Consider the following 15,288-nt stretch of genomic DNA (forward strand, 5'->3'; position numbering starts at 1 on the left):
ACTGCCATAGAGTACATTAAAAAGGAGTCTAGTGCCTGTCTCACTGAACAACGCCACCTAGTGGCCAATACAGTACTACATTCACAATTACAATGTTACTGCCTTGGATTTCATTTATTTTATTAGACAATTTTGCTACTTTTGTGTTTGAAAATAATTAATAAAAATAAAAACTCCCAAATAATCCACCTTTCTCAAGCACCTCATCCAAGCATAAAGTTTTTTTTTATTGTCAGAAGCCGCAGTCGCCACAGTGGTGCACGAACGCAGACGCGTAAAGGTCTGTGGTCAGCCACCCGGCGGCTTGTGGTGGGCGTCCTGACTACGAGCTGCAAGTGAGACGTTGTTCATATTACCCCAACCAACAGCCCCCGTTGGCTTACTCGTACTTGAAGCTAATTTGACAACGAGGGGGTGTTGGGTTCCGACGACGCAGTGAAAAGTCCGTCCCCTGAATTCTCACTTTTATTACGAATGCGGCGTGAAGACGATTGTTGTTCAGAAAGCATGAAAGCCAATCAAATGTTCCACCCATGCTGTGGCGCCTGTTTATGTGTTTGTCTCCACTAGTTCATGGCCCCGCCCCCCCCCATAAAAAAAAAAAACGACTTCCTTGCATGCTCACTGGTTTTACGAGTTGCAGGACTGACAGTAGAATTCATGCTTCCATTTCTCACAGCAAGTCTTCCAGGTCCTGAAGCGGCAATAACCCCAAACCATCACACTACCTCCGCCATATTTTACTGTTGCTATGATGTTCTTTTTTTAATGGGTCACCTTTACATTTACCTTGTGACAAAAGACGACATCAAGGGCTGCACGGCGGTCGAGTGGTTAGCGTGTAGACCAGGGTTTAATTCCACCCTCGGCATGAGTGGGTTTTCTCCGGGTACTCCGGTTTCCTCCCACATTCCAAAAACATGCTAGGTTAATTAGCGACTCCAAATTGTCCATAGGTATGAATGTGAGTGTGAATGGTTGTTTGTCTATATGTGCCCTGTGATAGGCTGGCCACCAGTCCAGGGTGTACCTCGCCTCTTCTTGCCCGAAGACAGCTGGGATAGGCTCCAGCACCCGTCGCGACCCTCTTGAGGAAAATTGGTAGAAAATGAATGAATATATATATTAGATTTCATGTGTCTCCATAAATAAAAATAAAGCCACGTGACATTATTTGTGGACAAAGAAGATACCGAAGCTGAGATGAAGCCACACTTCACTCCACACTTGGTGACCAGGCTTCCTGGCAACGCATTAAAGCACATGCAGACGTAAATCCACGTTTCACAACATTTATACTTTAGCCCTTAAGGTGGAAGGGAATTTGGCCGTGTACAATACGGCCGAGCGTCTCATCGAGCGTATTAAAGAGAAAAAGAAAACTGCTGACACAGCGCCAGAGATGCAAGCTTTGAAGAGCAAGATACGGAGGAGTCCTGTCATGATTTGCATCTGCTGTTGTGACAAGAATAAAAGGACCTGAGCGGGTCACGCAACTCGACGAGGGACTTTCACAACCCTGGTGTTGTAGCGTTTAGCGTTGGAGACGGGGTGTGGCTCTAATCCTTCTTAATGGAGCCGGATACATGAACACACGCAGACTTCAATGAAGAAACACACTCGGCGCTCCAGCTGTGTACAGCTGTTGGAGAGGCCAGCATGTGGCTGACAGATGTATCACAACAGGAAGACACCATGGCACCGTGTGTTTTAGCTTTTCCACCATCCGTTTCTATAGACTACGATTTGTGCAGTGTACATTCAACGTGCAACATTTATGCTCATCAGACACAACATTAGGTACACCTGCATGACTTGAGATCCGAGACCCCTTCCTGATGTCTTCTTGTCATTCAAGTCATCGGTTAGGCCAGTGGTGTCCAAAGAATTCATTGTGGTGCTGCAATGACATCAGCCTCCCAATGGGCTCTGGATCCCTATGGTAAACAAAGGCAGCCATCCATGCGTTTTCTATGCCACTTGTCCTCCAATGAAAGGGAAAACTTTCATTCATTCATTTTCTACTGCGTTTTCTCACGAGAGTGGAATTGAACTCGGATCCCCAAGCTGTGAGGCCTGCGTGTTAACCCCATGCAGCCTTGAGTAACTGATACACTCATCAATATTACATTTTAAATAGTACTGCTACTACTAATAATAAATTACACCTAAAAACACCTATACCAGGGGTGGGCAAACTACGGCCCGGGGGCTACATGCGGCCCACCAAGCGTTTGAATCCGGCCCGCGAGTTGCTTTCTAATTATTTCAACTTTAACATACAAACTGGAAACATGACTTGCAAGTCAGATGTCTTATTTAATAAAAAAAACAAAAAAAACGATCAATTTAATTTTAACGTTTTTTGTAAAATAATGTCTGATGTTTAAAGTGCTCCCAAAAAAAGCGACATCAGAACATACAAAAAAAAAAATAAATAAATAATTCAGGAACATTATAAACATTAAAATTTGTGTGTTTGTGTTAAATATATGTTCTGGCCCCCCCGGACAATTTTGATAACTCAAGTCAAAATATTTACCCACCCCTGACCTATACCGTCACAAACGTTCTTAGTTTTTTTTGGTTTATTTTATTCCAAATGTAATTATCAGCATCATGTTGTTGGAACAATTTGTTAACCGTGAATGACTGGATCAAATTTCCCTCTTTTGTGCCACTTTGTATTCTCCAAAGTCCCGTTTTCATTTCCTATTCAGACATGAACTTTTCACCTCCCTTGGATGACATTCAAATTCTGGCAACAGTCACTTCATTTCCACTCTTCATCCATCACCGCCCGCCACAACAGGAGTGGGGAAGTGGTCATATTCTGGGAACGGATGTGGGTGACTGAGCTGGGACGGGCGCACCGTGTAACTTCATCATCCCCAATTCAGAGGGAGGGGCTAGGATCATTGGCGAGGGCGCCTCGCTGATGGGTTCCATCTCACCAAGACTTACCGAAGCCAAAGGCAGCCGGTGCGGGGATGGGCGCCGACTGGACGGGTGTGGAAGTGTAGAGGCCGGTCACCAGCAGGCCATCAAAGGACACGCTGGTAGAGATGGTTACTGAGGAGAGGAGAACATTTGTTATTGTTACGTTTATCATAGCACATATGGACAACGTCTTTTTAATAAGAAACCACTTGATGAAGCATCTTTGTATTTTGGTTGACCTTGACACAGATAATGCCGTTTTAGGATAAGGCACACAAAATTACTCATTACTCCAAATCCTCATCCATTCCACAGTAACTACTCTAAATGTATGTGCCTGAGTTCCTCAGTAACTACTCTACTCATTAGTTATTCATTCATTCTTCATTCGTTCTTCAATCGCTGAGCTTTAGTCATTAGTTCCTTGTTACTTAATACGTTAGTAGTAGTTACGTTAGTACTTTAACTTCATGTGCCTTAAGTCCTCAGTAACTACTCATAGGTTCCCCAGTAAGTAGTACTTTCAATTTGTGCTTTATTTCCTCAGTAACCACTCCCTATTTCCACAGTAACTACTGTAAATGTGTGTGCCTTAGTCATTAGTTCCTCAATAACTACTCTACAATGAACTGAGTAGTTACTGAGTAAGCTACCAGTAACTACTGTAAAATATGTGCCTTAGTTATTCCTTCCTCGTTTGTTCTTCATTTGTTCCTCAGTAAATACTCTATTAATTGGTTCCTCAGTAACTACTCTACTCATTAGTCCCTCAGTAACTACTCAATTTGTGCCTTAGTTCCTCAGTAACCACTCAATAGTTCCTCAGTAACTACTCTCTTCATTTGTTCCTCAGTAAATACTCTATTAATTGGTTCCTCAGTAACTACTCTACTCATTGGTTCCTCAGTAACTACTCTACTCATTAGTCCCTCAGTAACTACTCAATTTGTGCCTTAGTTCCTCAGTAACCACTCAATAGTTCCTCAGTAACTACTCTCTTCATTGGTTCCTCAGTAACTACTCTGTTTATTGGTTCCTCAGTAACTACTCTACTCATTTGTTCCTCAGTAAATACTCTATTCATTAGTTCCTCAGTAACTAGCCATTAGTTCCCCAGTAACTACTCAATTTGTGCCTTAGTTCCTCAGTAACCACTCAATAGTTCCTCAGTAACTACTCTTCATTGGTTCCTCAGTAACTACTCTGTTTATTGGTTCCTCAGTGACTACTCTGTTTATTGGTTCCTCAGTAACTACTCTGTTCATTGGTTCCTCAGTAACTACTCTGTTCATTGGTTCCTCAGTAACTACTCTACTCATTTGTTCCTCGGTCACCACTCAATAGTTCCTCGGTAACTACTCTATTCATTGTTTCCTCAGTAACTACTGTCTTCATTAGTTCCTCATTGTTTCCTCAGTCACTACTCTATTCATTAGTTCCTCAGTAACTAGTCATTAGTTCCCCAGTAACTACTCAATTTGTGCCTAAGTTCCTCAGTAACCGCTCAATAGTTCCTCAGTAACTAGTCTGTTCATTGGTTTCTCAGTAACTACTCTGTTCATTGTTTCGTCAGTAACTACTCTACTCATTTGTTCCTCAGTCACCACTCAATACTTCTTCTGTAACTACTCTCTTCATTAGTTCCTCAGTAACTACTCTAACGTTATGTGCCTTAGCTCTTTAGTAACTACTCTTTTTATTAGTTCCTCATTAGTTCCTCAGTAACTACTCCATTCACTAGTTCCTCAGTAACTACTGTGCTTTTATGTATCTTACTGTAAAGTGAGACCTTTAATTCAACATGTGAGCTGCTAGTGTGGAAGCGCTGAAGGACCACAGGCTGGGGACATCCTGCAGCTAATGAGCACCTCGTTAAACAACCAAAATGGGAGCATAATTATGATTACCTGGAGCAAATCCCCTTCAGGTCACATCAAATGAAATAGCATGGCAAGCGTGAAAGCACCTAAACACACAATTCTAACCATTCTACTCCTGATGTTCAAGCAGCAGCGCATGTGAACCATTTCCCAGGGATTCTATTCTACTGCTAATCCCAGCGTTATGGAGTCCTGTTTGTGGGTTCATTGATTCACACCCCAGCATGCTAGTTAAAATCACATTCAATGTAACGTATGCCAGACCCCAATCAGCTTCCTGATTCACAGACCAGCATGCTAGTTAAAATCACATTCAATGTAACGTATGCCAGACCCCAATCAGCTTCCTGATTCACAGACCAGCAGCCCAAACTGCAGTCCAGGTACATTCAGGACTCACCAAGACTGCAGCACATTAGTTCTCTTTGTTGAATTCCTTTGCTCCTGTAATGTCATCCTACTTGGCAGCCAGCTATCACCGTCCCACCAACACGCCCCTCGTTGGAAGACAAGTCAGGGTGAGGTTGAACTAGGCGGTACTGCACGGTGGAAACAGAAAATCCCCTTTTTCCTTTCATTTCCGTCAATATTTCACTTGGGTCTCTTATAGTTAAAGTACCAAATCCCTGGACTGGACAGTACGTTGATGAAGGCTGAAAACAACAAGCTCATTGGCTGCGACTCTGACAGGCAAGCTCACCATTCCAGGGCACCACAAACAGCATCCAGGCAGAAATCAGGGTTTATTTTCCTGTGGTTGAGATCTACTGCTTAGTGTAACCCGCAGCAAGTTCACTATTGATCCACCCTGTAAACAAAGACCCTGAGTGACGGGACCAAAGCGCTGCTGGACAGTTTCCAGCCAGACAGACTCAAACACGGGGGAGCAGTCTGTGGCCGCCAGAAAAACCCACTCCCAAAAGTTGCATTTTACACAAGCAGGAATAAAAAAACAAAACTTGCTGTTAGCAATAATGGAGGCATTCGAACTGCATTTCCGGGACTGGAAACCCCCTTTGCATTTGGGTTGGTGTGTTTTTAGTATTGAATGGCAACATTTGGTCTCAGGGCTCGGTGTGTTTATAAGTGGGATCCTGGACAGAGCGCACTGTGTGGCCCCCGGTCTCCCACCCTGCCTGTCGGCCTGTCTGTGTCTGGGTGCCGCCATTAACACGTCCTCGCACCAGACGCCCAATGTTTGCGTATGTCTGACGGTGTGTGCGTCCACTCCTTCGGTGAGTATTTCATGTACTACACCCGACATGTAAACACCTTTTTCTCATTGCCAAATTGAAATCAGGGTCGTCACAGGGTTGCCAGGTATGTCATCCAGCTCATCAAGTCCCGATCCACCGTCTTCTTACTCCTAACGGAGTTAAAAATGTACTTTTATATTATTTATTTTCTAAATGCGTGAATTTATTATTATTTAGTTATTGTGTGAATTTTTTCTTGTTAACTCTATTTCAGGGGTCTCAAACACGCGGCCCGCGGGCCAAATGTGGCCCGCAGGACACTAGTTTGAGGCCCCCGCCTTGATATCAAAGTTTAATGTTAGTTTGATATGGATGCTGTATGGTATCATGTACCCAGAAAAAATTATTACCTTTGATTAATGTTCATGTTAAAGGTTAAATAACTGTTAATAGTTATCCTCCCTATCCGTGTGGAAGTGGTAAGTTTTTGGCTATTTAAGTTGAAAGTAAATAACTTGAAGGCTACCGTTTAGGTCGCTAGCTCTCTAGTTTGCGAGTTAGCATGTGTCTCAAGACCCTGCAGTTGCGCAATTATGTTGTAAATAAAAAGAGTATAAATGTGACTATAGTCGTGTTTTGTCATGTCTACAGGGCTCTAATAATGCTTTGTTCATTTTAATCTGAAAAAAATCATTTGTCTACCCACCAACTATATGTGGTTTTTATTATTTGTCGTTTTATTATTATTATTATTATTATATTTATTTATTACTGATTGATTGATTTTCTTTATTCTTGATTTGTTTATTTATTTTTCATCTTATTTTGTGCATTTTGTAGAAAATCGAAACCAAAGCACTGAAAAAGTTTGTATATTTTTCTGTTTTTAATAAATGCGTTTTTTTCGGGGGAAAACCTGATTGTATTTATTCATTACTGATTGATTTATTTTTCATTTTTCACTTTATTTTCATTCTTTTGTCCTTCAGAAACCCAAAAATGGCCGTTAGATTTGCTTAAGTCGGCGTCAACAGGTCGCTTATGACAACATAACATTTGAGACCCAAAGGGGGTAATTATAGTTATATTATCGAAACTCAAAAACATGACTTTAGTCAAAACAAAACATGTTGAGTAGCCTCCTAGAATAGAATCCTATCAGGTCTTCGGTTATATAAGGCATCTTTCCGTATCCCACTGCCAAGCTGTGTGTCCTGGTTTTTAGGTCATCAAATATGCTTTGGGTGCATTTCTCCAAGTTTGGCAGCCTATGGTCTAGATGACTGGTATACTAAGTTTTGCTTGGCAACCGCAACATCGTGTTACCCAACCCCGAACGCCACCGTATCCACTGAACGCAAGGAAAATGGTCTTCTCGTTCAAATAAGCGATGACAATGTTTGTACTGTGCAAACACGTGTTTGCATTATTGTGGCGATTTCGCTTCCCGGCGCACATTATCATCGCATCCAACAGATGCAACCTACATTGGAAGTGTTCACCGTACTCGCATTGATCCAAGGCCGTCGTACGGTGGATTTAATGGAGTGGCGGACAGGATTTAATGCACGTCATCAGCCCCGGCTTCACCGCACACAATACCCTCATCTGCACATTTCCATTGACCTGCATCATCAAGGTTACACACACTCCATTACATTGTGTGTTATGAGCGCACACAAAAGAGTTTTTTCGGATCCACAGCTTTTACCGTTTTTTTTCCAACCTCTCTACATCGGTCTATTCCCCATTTGAGGATTCGTGGTAAAAGAAATAGCTCCCTTTCACGTTCTCTTTTGCACTTTCCTCTCGATGCTCTGTTTGATGTGCAGGCGTAAGGGTAGCAACGCTGGGAGCACAAGGTTAGGATCGGAAAAAAGGGAATGCAAAAAAAAAAAAAAAAAAGGGGGGGTAGTGATGGGCGTAGCGGTGATGCCTGTGGAGAGCAGCGCCGCCTGATCAATACAAATACAAGATGTGAATTATTTACACATACGCTTAACATCTCATCTCACACTTGGAATGCGGTCAATCTATCAATTAATTCCAATTACCTGTGGGGGGGGGCGGATGATTCATTCACTCATACACATGCCTTTGATGCCGGATTTTAATATTCCTGGCCATACGCTTTGTACACTACTGTTAGGAAAAAGGAGCAGTGGATGCAGGAATACGGGGGATTTCACCAGGGATCATTAGGATCGGTCAGTAATCAGAAATCCAGAGTCAGCGCTCACGACTGTGAATGTGTGCTAGAATTTTGAAATATTTACCATTTTTGAGGAAGTATCGATTCATCGAGAAGCCTCCCATCCGGAAAAGCCCATGGAATAAAATGCATTTTTATTGTTTTGTGTTGACCGTTCACATTTCCAAAAGACAAAACTAGCAGCATCAGATTATTCCTTATTGTGTTTTGGCACATTTCTTGGACAACTGAGATCAGGGGTGACGAACTCAATAACACAAGGGGCCAAAACTCAAAGCCTACTTTCCGTTAGTCATGTACACTACCGATCAAAAGTTTGGGATCACTTGCAAATTTTTGTTTGTTTTCCAAAGAAAACCACAAACAATTTTTCCATATCACAAACATTTTTATCAATTTCACAAACAATTAAAATGAATGAGATGATTTTCAAAGAAGGATGTACATTTTTGCATCGAGGCTTACTATCAAGTCCTCCGCATCAAACTCCTGTATGACTGCTAATCCAAGTTCATCATTTTATAAGGCTAATAGATTATTAGAAAACCCATCTAAAAAAATATCTTAACTGCTAACTACTCCAATCAGAGAGCAGCACAAACACGGGGTCTAACAAGGACATAAAAACGATGCACAAATATCAAAGAGTGTAGTTTAAGACAAACGTCAAACACCAGTGTATCAACAGTGAAGCGGCGACTTCAGGACTTCAGACTTCATGGCAGGATTGCCAAGAAAAAGCCATATTTCACACTTCCAAGTGATCCCCAACTTTTGAGCGGTAGCGTACTTAAGTGAAACTATGTTGACTTTTGGTCCGAATACGGTACTCTTAGTAAGAATGGTTGTGAATTTCACGCTATGTCCAATATTGTTTCCACTTGCTTTGTTTGATAAGGTCCAGAAGGCAGGCCAAGTCCATGCTATGTTTCCAACGGTTCTGCGGAAATCGACTTTGACACATATGGTTTAGATACTGCGCCTCAGAGAAAAGTTGAGGATTGTTGCAAATTTTCTGGAAGACTGTTCCAGCGGAGCTTCACAGAGCCCGAGTACTGGACTGATATAGTCATATTTCCCGGTTCAGGCCAGGACTCGGGCAGTAGGATCCTGGACGTTCTGCAGCTGTTTTACAGTTCGTAGAGAGGCTGCATGAATTAGCTAAGGTCTAACAGAACTAAAAATGAGACTTTTCCTGCATCTGTGTTCGGATGGATATCATTTGGCATCTTGATCAGAGATGCCTAATTTGAGACTACCAAACATGCTGTTAGAGTGGAGGTATAGAGTGGAGGTATAGAGTGGAGGTATAGAGTGGAGGTATACGACTGTTCCTAAGACTTTTACCCAGAATGGCAGGTTGTTCGGTACTCAGTACTTCTAGAGGTTTAATGACAGCGGTTGTTAGTGCCTTTGGAAACGTTCCAGTCCGAGGTGAGATGTTCACTAGATGAGTGAGTTGTGCAGCACCGACTTTAGAAACCCAGTGGGTAACTCATCAAGGCAGCACAGGCGTGAAATGCGTCAATGCATACATTATTAAATTACACACCATAAATGTCATTTAATTTTCCACAGTCTCACATTTAAATAGCAGACCAAGTGCATTTTCTGATGTATGACAAAACCCCAAATGCCTCGATTCCTTAAACATGGCGCCATTACACAGCATGACCTTGTTGATAAGAACATTAGGCTACTCAAATGCCGTATGATAAACCAAATTCTTCATGACCAAAAATGTAAAACATGTAGTCATCACGCCCTTCAAATGTCTGAATGCTTTTTAGTCGGAGATGATGGATGCCGAACCCATACCCATACTGAAATACTCCAATATACAGGTAAACCCAATCCAATGATCAATCATACCTTATCAGTGAAATATGGGCTCATGTTGGCCAGCTGGGATATTATTCCCTGGCACACACCTTATTTCCATCTTTGGCCTTAAGCCAGCATTTAATATTGATGAAGCGATGTGGTACGCCTCATTACAGACACATACAACCACGCCGCTCTTCAACTATTGATGGGCTTTGGACCTTCTTCACCACTACGTGGAGTATCTGCCGGGAGTGATGTTAGCACATGAACCACCCGCCAGAGCATAACATGACGGAACCAAAACGCATACTCAAACATTCATGAAATCCCTAGACGCAAAACACAATAAGCTACACGAAAAACACATCACTAAAATGATATGAATGATAATATGTGATATATTCATCTCTGTGATGTGTGGGTTGCAAAGTAATGCATCAGTAATGAATTCTACTGCAAATCATTTTACAAGATGCAATTACAGTTAACTCACTGACTGCCAGCCGAGAAATACTCTTCCATACTCTTTCATTCATTCATTCATTCATTTTCATACATTGAAACTATGGAAAGAAACTTTACACCAGGGGTCTCAAACATGCGGCCCGCGGGCCAAATGTGGCCCGCAGGACACCACTTTGAGGCCCCCGCCTTGATATGAAAGTTTAATGTTAGTGCGGCCCGCGCAAGTTTGATATGGATGCTGTATGGTATCATGTACCCAGAAAAAATTATTACGTTTGATTCATGTTCATGTTAAAGGTTAAATAACTGTTAATAGTTATCCTCCCTATCCGTGTGGAAGTGGTAAGTTTTTGGCGATTTAAGTTTAAAGGAAATAACTCGAAGGCTACCGTTTAGGTCGCTAGCTCTCTAGTTTGCGAGTTAGCATGTGTCTCAAGACCCTGCAGTTGCGCAATATGTTGTAAATAAAGAGTATAAATGTGACTATAGTCGTGTTTTGTCATGTCTACAGGGCTCTAATAATGCTTTGTTCATTTTAATCATTTAATTCATTTTAATAAAAAAATCATTTGTCTACCCACCAACTATATGTGGTTTCTTAAGTTTTTATTATTTGCCGTTTTATTATTATAATTATATTTATTTAATAGTGATTGATTGATTTTCTTTATTCTTGATTTGTTTATTTATTTTTCATCTTATTTTGTGCAGAAAAATAAAAATGAAGATATTTGAGAACAGTGGAATGTTTTATCAGAGCTTTTCTTGTAGAAAATCAGAACCAAAGCACTGAAAAAGTTTGTATATTTTTCTGTTTTTAATAAATGCGTTTTTTTTGTTTTTTTTTGGAAAACCTGATGTGGCCACATGTGCCTCGCCCAGACCCTAGCTCCAGTGGCCCCCAGGTAAATTGAGTTTGAGACCCCAGCTTTACACTCTTATTTCCGGCTACTATGTTGCGTAATACAAGTGTAAAGGCGACCATAGGGGTGTTAGTTCATGTCTCCAGAGCTCTAATATTGTTCAAATCATATTAAGAAGGTTGTAAACAAGTTAGTGTTTAATTCTCAGCACAGATACGATGTGTTCAAGGACTGCCAAACAAAATGCAAAATCCTAACACGTGACTGAAAACATCATCAGTGAAACATAAAGATAAAAAAGATGTAAAAGTAGTGGCAGTGGTACATGTATGATGTATGTACATTTTACCTGGAAAAAGGTCAAAAGGACCTTTTTCAGAGAAGAAAAGTGGATTCTATGACCAGAAAAGTGCAAATATTGTACGTGGGGATCACATGAGCTTCAAAAAGGAGTGTGCCACCTTACATTGGGTGAAAGAAAGAGATGGAAAAGGTTTGCTTTTAAGAGAGTGGCGCATGAAAGAGCCCAGATTCATCTGGAAGAGCCGTGGTTGCGAGCGCTACAGACTTTTTCCTATAATGCAAACAAAAATGATATTATGATACATAAATCTGTAAGTAAGTCATGTGAATGGCTTACTGTATGCCGGGCAAGCAGTGATTTGAGGCTGCGTTAAATGGGGCCCGGTGGCACGTTAAAACAACAACAATAATATCTCCTGATGGCGTTGCAAAGCTGGCCTGCCACCGCGCTTGGCAAGGTTTGCTGGCATGGAATCATTCTTGGGAAACAGCATGGAGGAGGATTAGAGCCGCACTGGAAAGTGAGTCTGGGCGCTAGAAGAACTGATTTACGTTTCCACCTTGCCCGCTTCCATTGAAGTTCCCCCCGGCGCAGTTGGCGGGGCCTGAATGGTTCTTTTTTTAACGCTCTTGTGTACAAACACGCCCGCTTTCGTCAGCGTCACCGCAGAAGCTATGCTAAAGGTTCTACGAGCCACATAACGTCGTAACCTAAATAATCTTCAAGCAGAAAACAACCCAAGAAGAGAGGAGGAGCCAAGAGAACACCCTTTTAGTTTCCAAATGAATGGAGCTTTCCTTGGCAGCATCCATGAAGATAGCTGACCATCTGACCCATATCCCACTGGCGGACATACACGTGCCCAGAGAGGACCCGGAAATGAAGGGAAGCTACGATACCATCTGTTTGCACGGCAATGCCAGGGTCAGGGCGGCGCTTCACTCTGAGGCTTCCTGACATGCTTCAAACTGTCCATCAGCTGTCCGCGGAACCTTTAAGCAAAGCGAAGAATTCCAGCAAGCACCACAGCGAGATCATTGGAAGTGATCCCGCTAATATTTGCCAGAGTATCAGGGGCTTGTGTGGGAAGTGTCTCTCTGCACATGTATGTGCCATGACGTGTTCCAGTCGGGTCTCAGAAGCATCATTCCATTGCGTAACCTACTGGCACCGCCATGGCCTGCTGGCACCGCCATCTGCTGCGAGGCAACCAATGGAACACCGAGCTTCTACAGGTCTGCTCGCAGACAACACCTCCAAGATCCCTTTACCGGAACGTCGAGGAACATTACCCATTACCGTGGAGTTGACGTCTCTCTCTTCAGTTTGTACCACTTTTAAGCCGTCCTGGCTTCCCCCTTGCGAACAGCCTTGGAGGGAAACAGGCGTGCAGTTCAGTCGCAAGCATCCTGTTCTTCACACATAATCTGTGCCACGATCACACTTCATTGTGCTGCCCTCATACGATGCAAATGCATGCGTCTGTCTGCGTTTAAAGAGGCTGCTCGTCACATTGGCCAGCGTGAGTAAGCACAGGTGTTTACATCCATCTGCATAAAACCACCGGCTTGGCTACGGTTGCGTTATCTGCGCTGAGATCCTGATAGAATGACATGGAAGGCATGGCTGCTTTACCAGAGACAAAATATGCATAATCTGCAAATTATTCAGCAAAAATTGCGGTCGCTGGAACTGTTTGTGTTGGATTGGGGTTCAGGAATGCCATGATTCCTTCCCTCTGTCGCTTTGCGACTGCCAGGACCGGAGCATGAGCTGTCCTTATGATCAACACCATGTGTTCCGTAGCCCGAGACGCAGGCTCAGATATCCATTTTGCACAAACATGTTACCTTTCCTCAACGATAAGAGTCGTGCCAATTGCCAAACAAAGCAGAATTGCTGCAAACAAGACAGAGAAATGAGGCACGGGTTTGATTGCCAACAAATGTGGAGGAATGCACGGGAAAAACTAATTGCCGTTGGTCACTAAATCACAAGTTTGGACAAATTCTGTGGAAATCAGGTGAAAAACATTCAGACTGAAGGACCGAGATACCTCGCTTAGAGTATGCCACCATCTCTAATATGTTTTGGTTAGCGTAAAAAATTTGCCTCGGTCTGTGTACAGACTATGTCTTGGTTTATTGATTATTGTACGTCTTCTTGTCATACTAACTCATTGAACCTACCAATTTACACTCCCGTATTTCATCGGAAACAACTAGTTTGTTCCTACGTTTTCTGCTCTTTTTATGAAGCAGCATAGGTAAGTTTCAGGAAAATATCAGTTCCCAACAAAAAAAGGGAGAAAGCCAGCTTTTTGTGAAGCATAACTTCAGACAGATATTTTTGTTGTCAGCTGAAGTAGTATTTAAAATTTTATATTATTATTATCATTTTATTCTATTTTTTACTATATATATTTTTTATATTTTAATTATATTATTATTTTTTATATTATATTATTATTTTTATATTTAAAAAAATATATAACACTGTGAACTATTTACAATTTGGAACTGAACACATTTGCCCCCCCCCCCCCCTCTTTATTAAGCAGCATAGGTCAGTTTCAGGAAAATATCAGCTCCCAACAAAAAAGGGACAAAACCAGCTTTTTGTGAGACATAACTTCAGACAGATATTTTTGGTGTCAGCTCAAGTAGTATTTAAAATTTTATATTATTATTATAATAATTTTATTATATGTTTTATTTTATATAATTTTATATTATAATTATTATATTATTAATTATTATATTATATTATTATTGTTATATTTAAAATATATACATAACACCGTGAACTATTTACAATTTGGAACTGAATTGCCCCCCCCCTTTTTATTAAGCAGCATAGGTAAGTTTCAGAAAAATAAGGGAGAAAAACAGCTTTTTGTGAATTTGTAAAATTTTATATTATTATTGTAATTTTATTATATTTTTATTATATATAATTTTTACATTATAATTATTATATTATTAATTATTATATTGTATTATTATTGTTATATTTTTTTAAAATATAACACCGTGAACTATTTACAATTTGGATTAGGTGTGGCTACTATAATAATATTCTCAGGTGTTCTCAGATGAGATGATGACTGAATGAGAAGTCCCATCGGATAACCTTGAAGCCACATGAGAGTTTGGCTTTTAGCAGAAGCTGGAGACGTCCTGCTTGCTGGAAAGGAAGCCTGGATATTTTGCATCTCTGCTCCCCGCTCGCTTTTGGCGTGAAGGTTGCACATCATGGCCAACTCGGTGAAATATCCACGTTCATAGCTTTTGGGTAGAAAATATTTGGGTGGAAAGGAAAGCGAGAGCAACGAGGAGTTGGTGATTTCTAATCAACTTATTGGTGGAACTAAAGACAAGATGCTCTTTACTGATGGTGGACGAAGTTAACAGCCTTTGTTCTTTAGAAGTGATGTCATCAAACACATTAAGCCAACAGTCACACCATAGAAATCCCCACTCTTCAACCCCCCCCCCCCACTTTTTTTTTGCATTGTGTGACAACAGTTTGTCTAAACTATTAGTAGTACTGACCTACATTTACAAATTCCATTCTAGTATTGATATCCTTGATCAGAGCA

The 15,288-nt window shown here is 41.3% G+C and overlaps 1 protein-coding gene across 4 annotated transcripts in view; it reads right to left on the minus strand.

Annotated features, from left to right (window-relative positions):
* reln (reelin) overlaps positions 1 to 15,288 on the minus strand; it is a 102,231-nt gene that overhangs the window by 75,910 nt on the left and 11,033 nt on the right. For all 4 annotated transcript variants that reach the window (XM_078790238.1, XM_058075615.2, XM_078790204.1 and 1 more), the window contains exon 2: positions 2,965 to 3,072. In XM_078790238.1, the coding sequence (XP_078646364.1) occupies positions 2,965 to 3,072 (108 nt within the window). The remainder of the gene's footprint in view (positions 1 to 2,964; positions 3,073 to 15,288) is intronic.

Source organism: Doryrhamphus excisus, linkage group LG1, assembly GCF_037039965.1.
Source record: "Doryrhamphus excisus strain RoL-2023G ecotype Guam linkage group LG1, RoL_Dexc_Guam_v1.1, whole genome shotgun sequence".
Lineage (NCBI taxonomy): Eukaryota > Metazoa > Chordata > Actinopteri > Syngnathiformes > Syngnathidae > Doryrhamphus > Doryrhamphus excisus.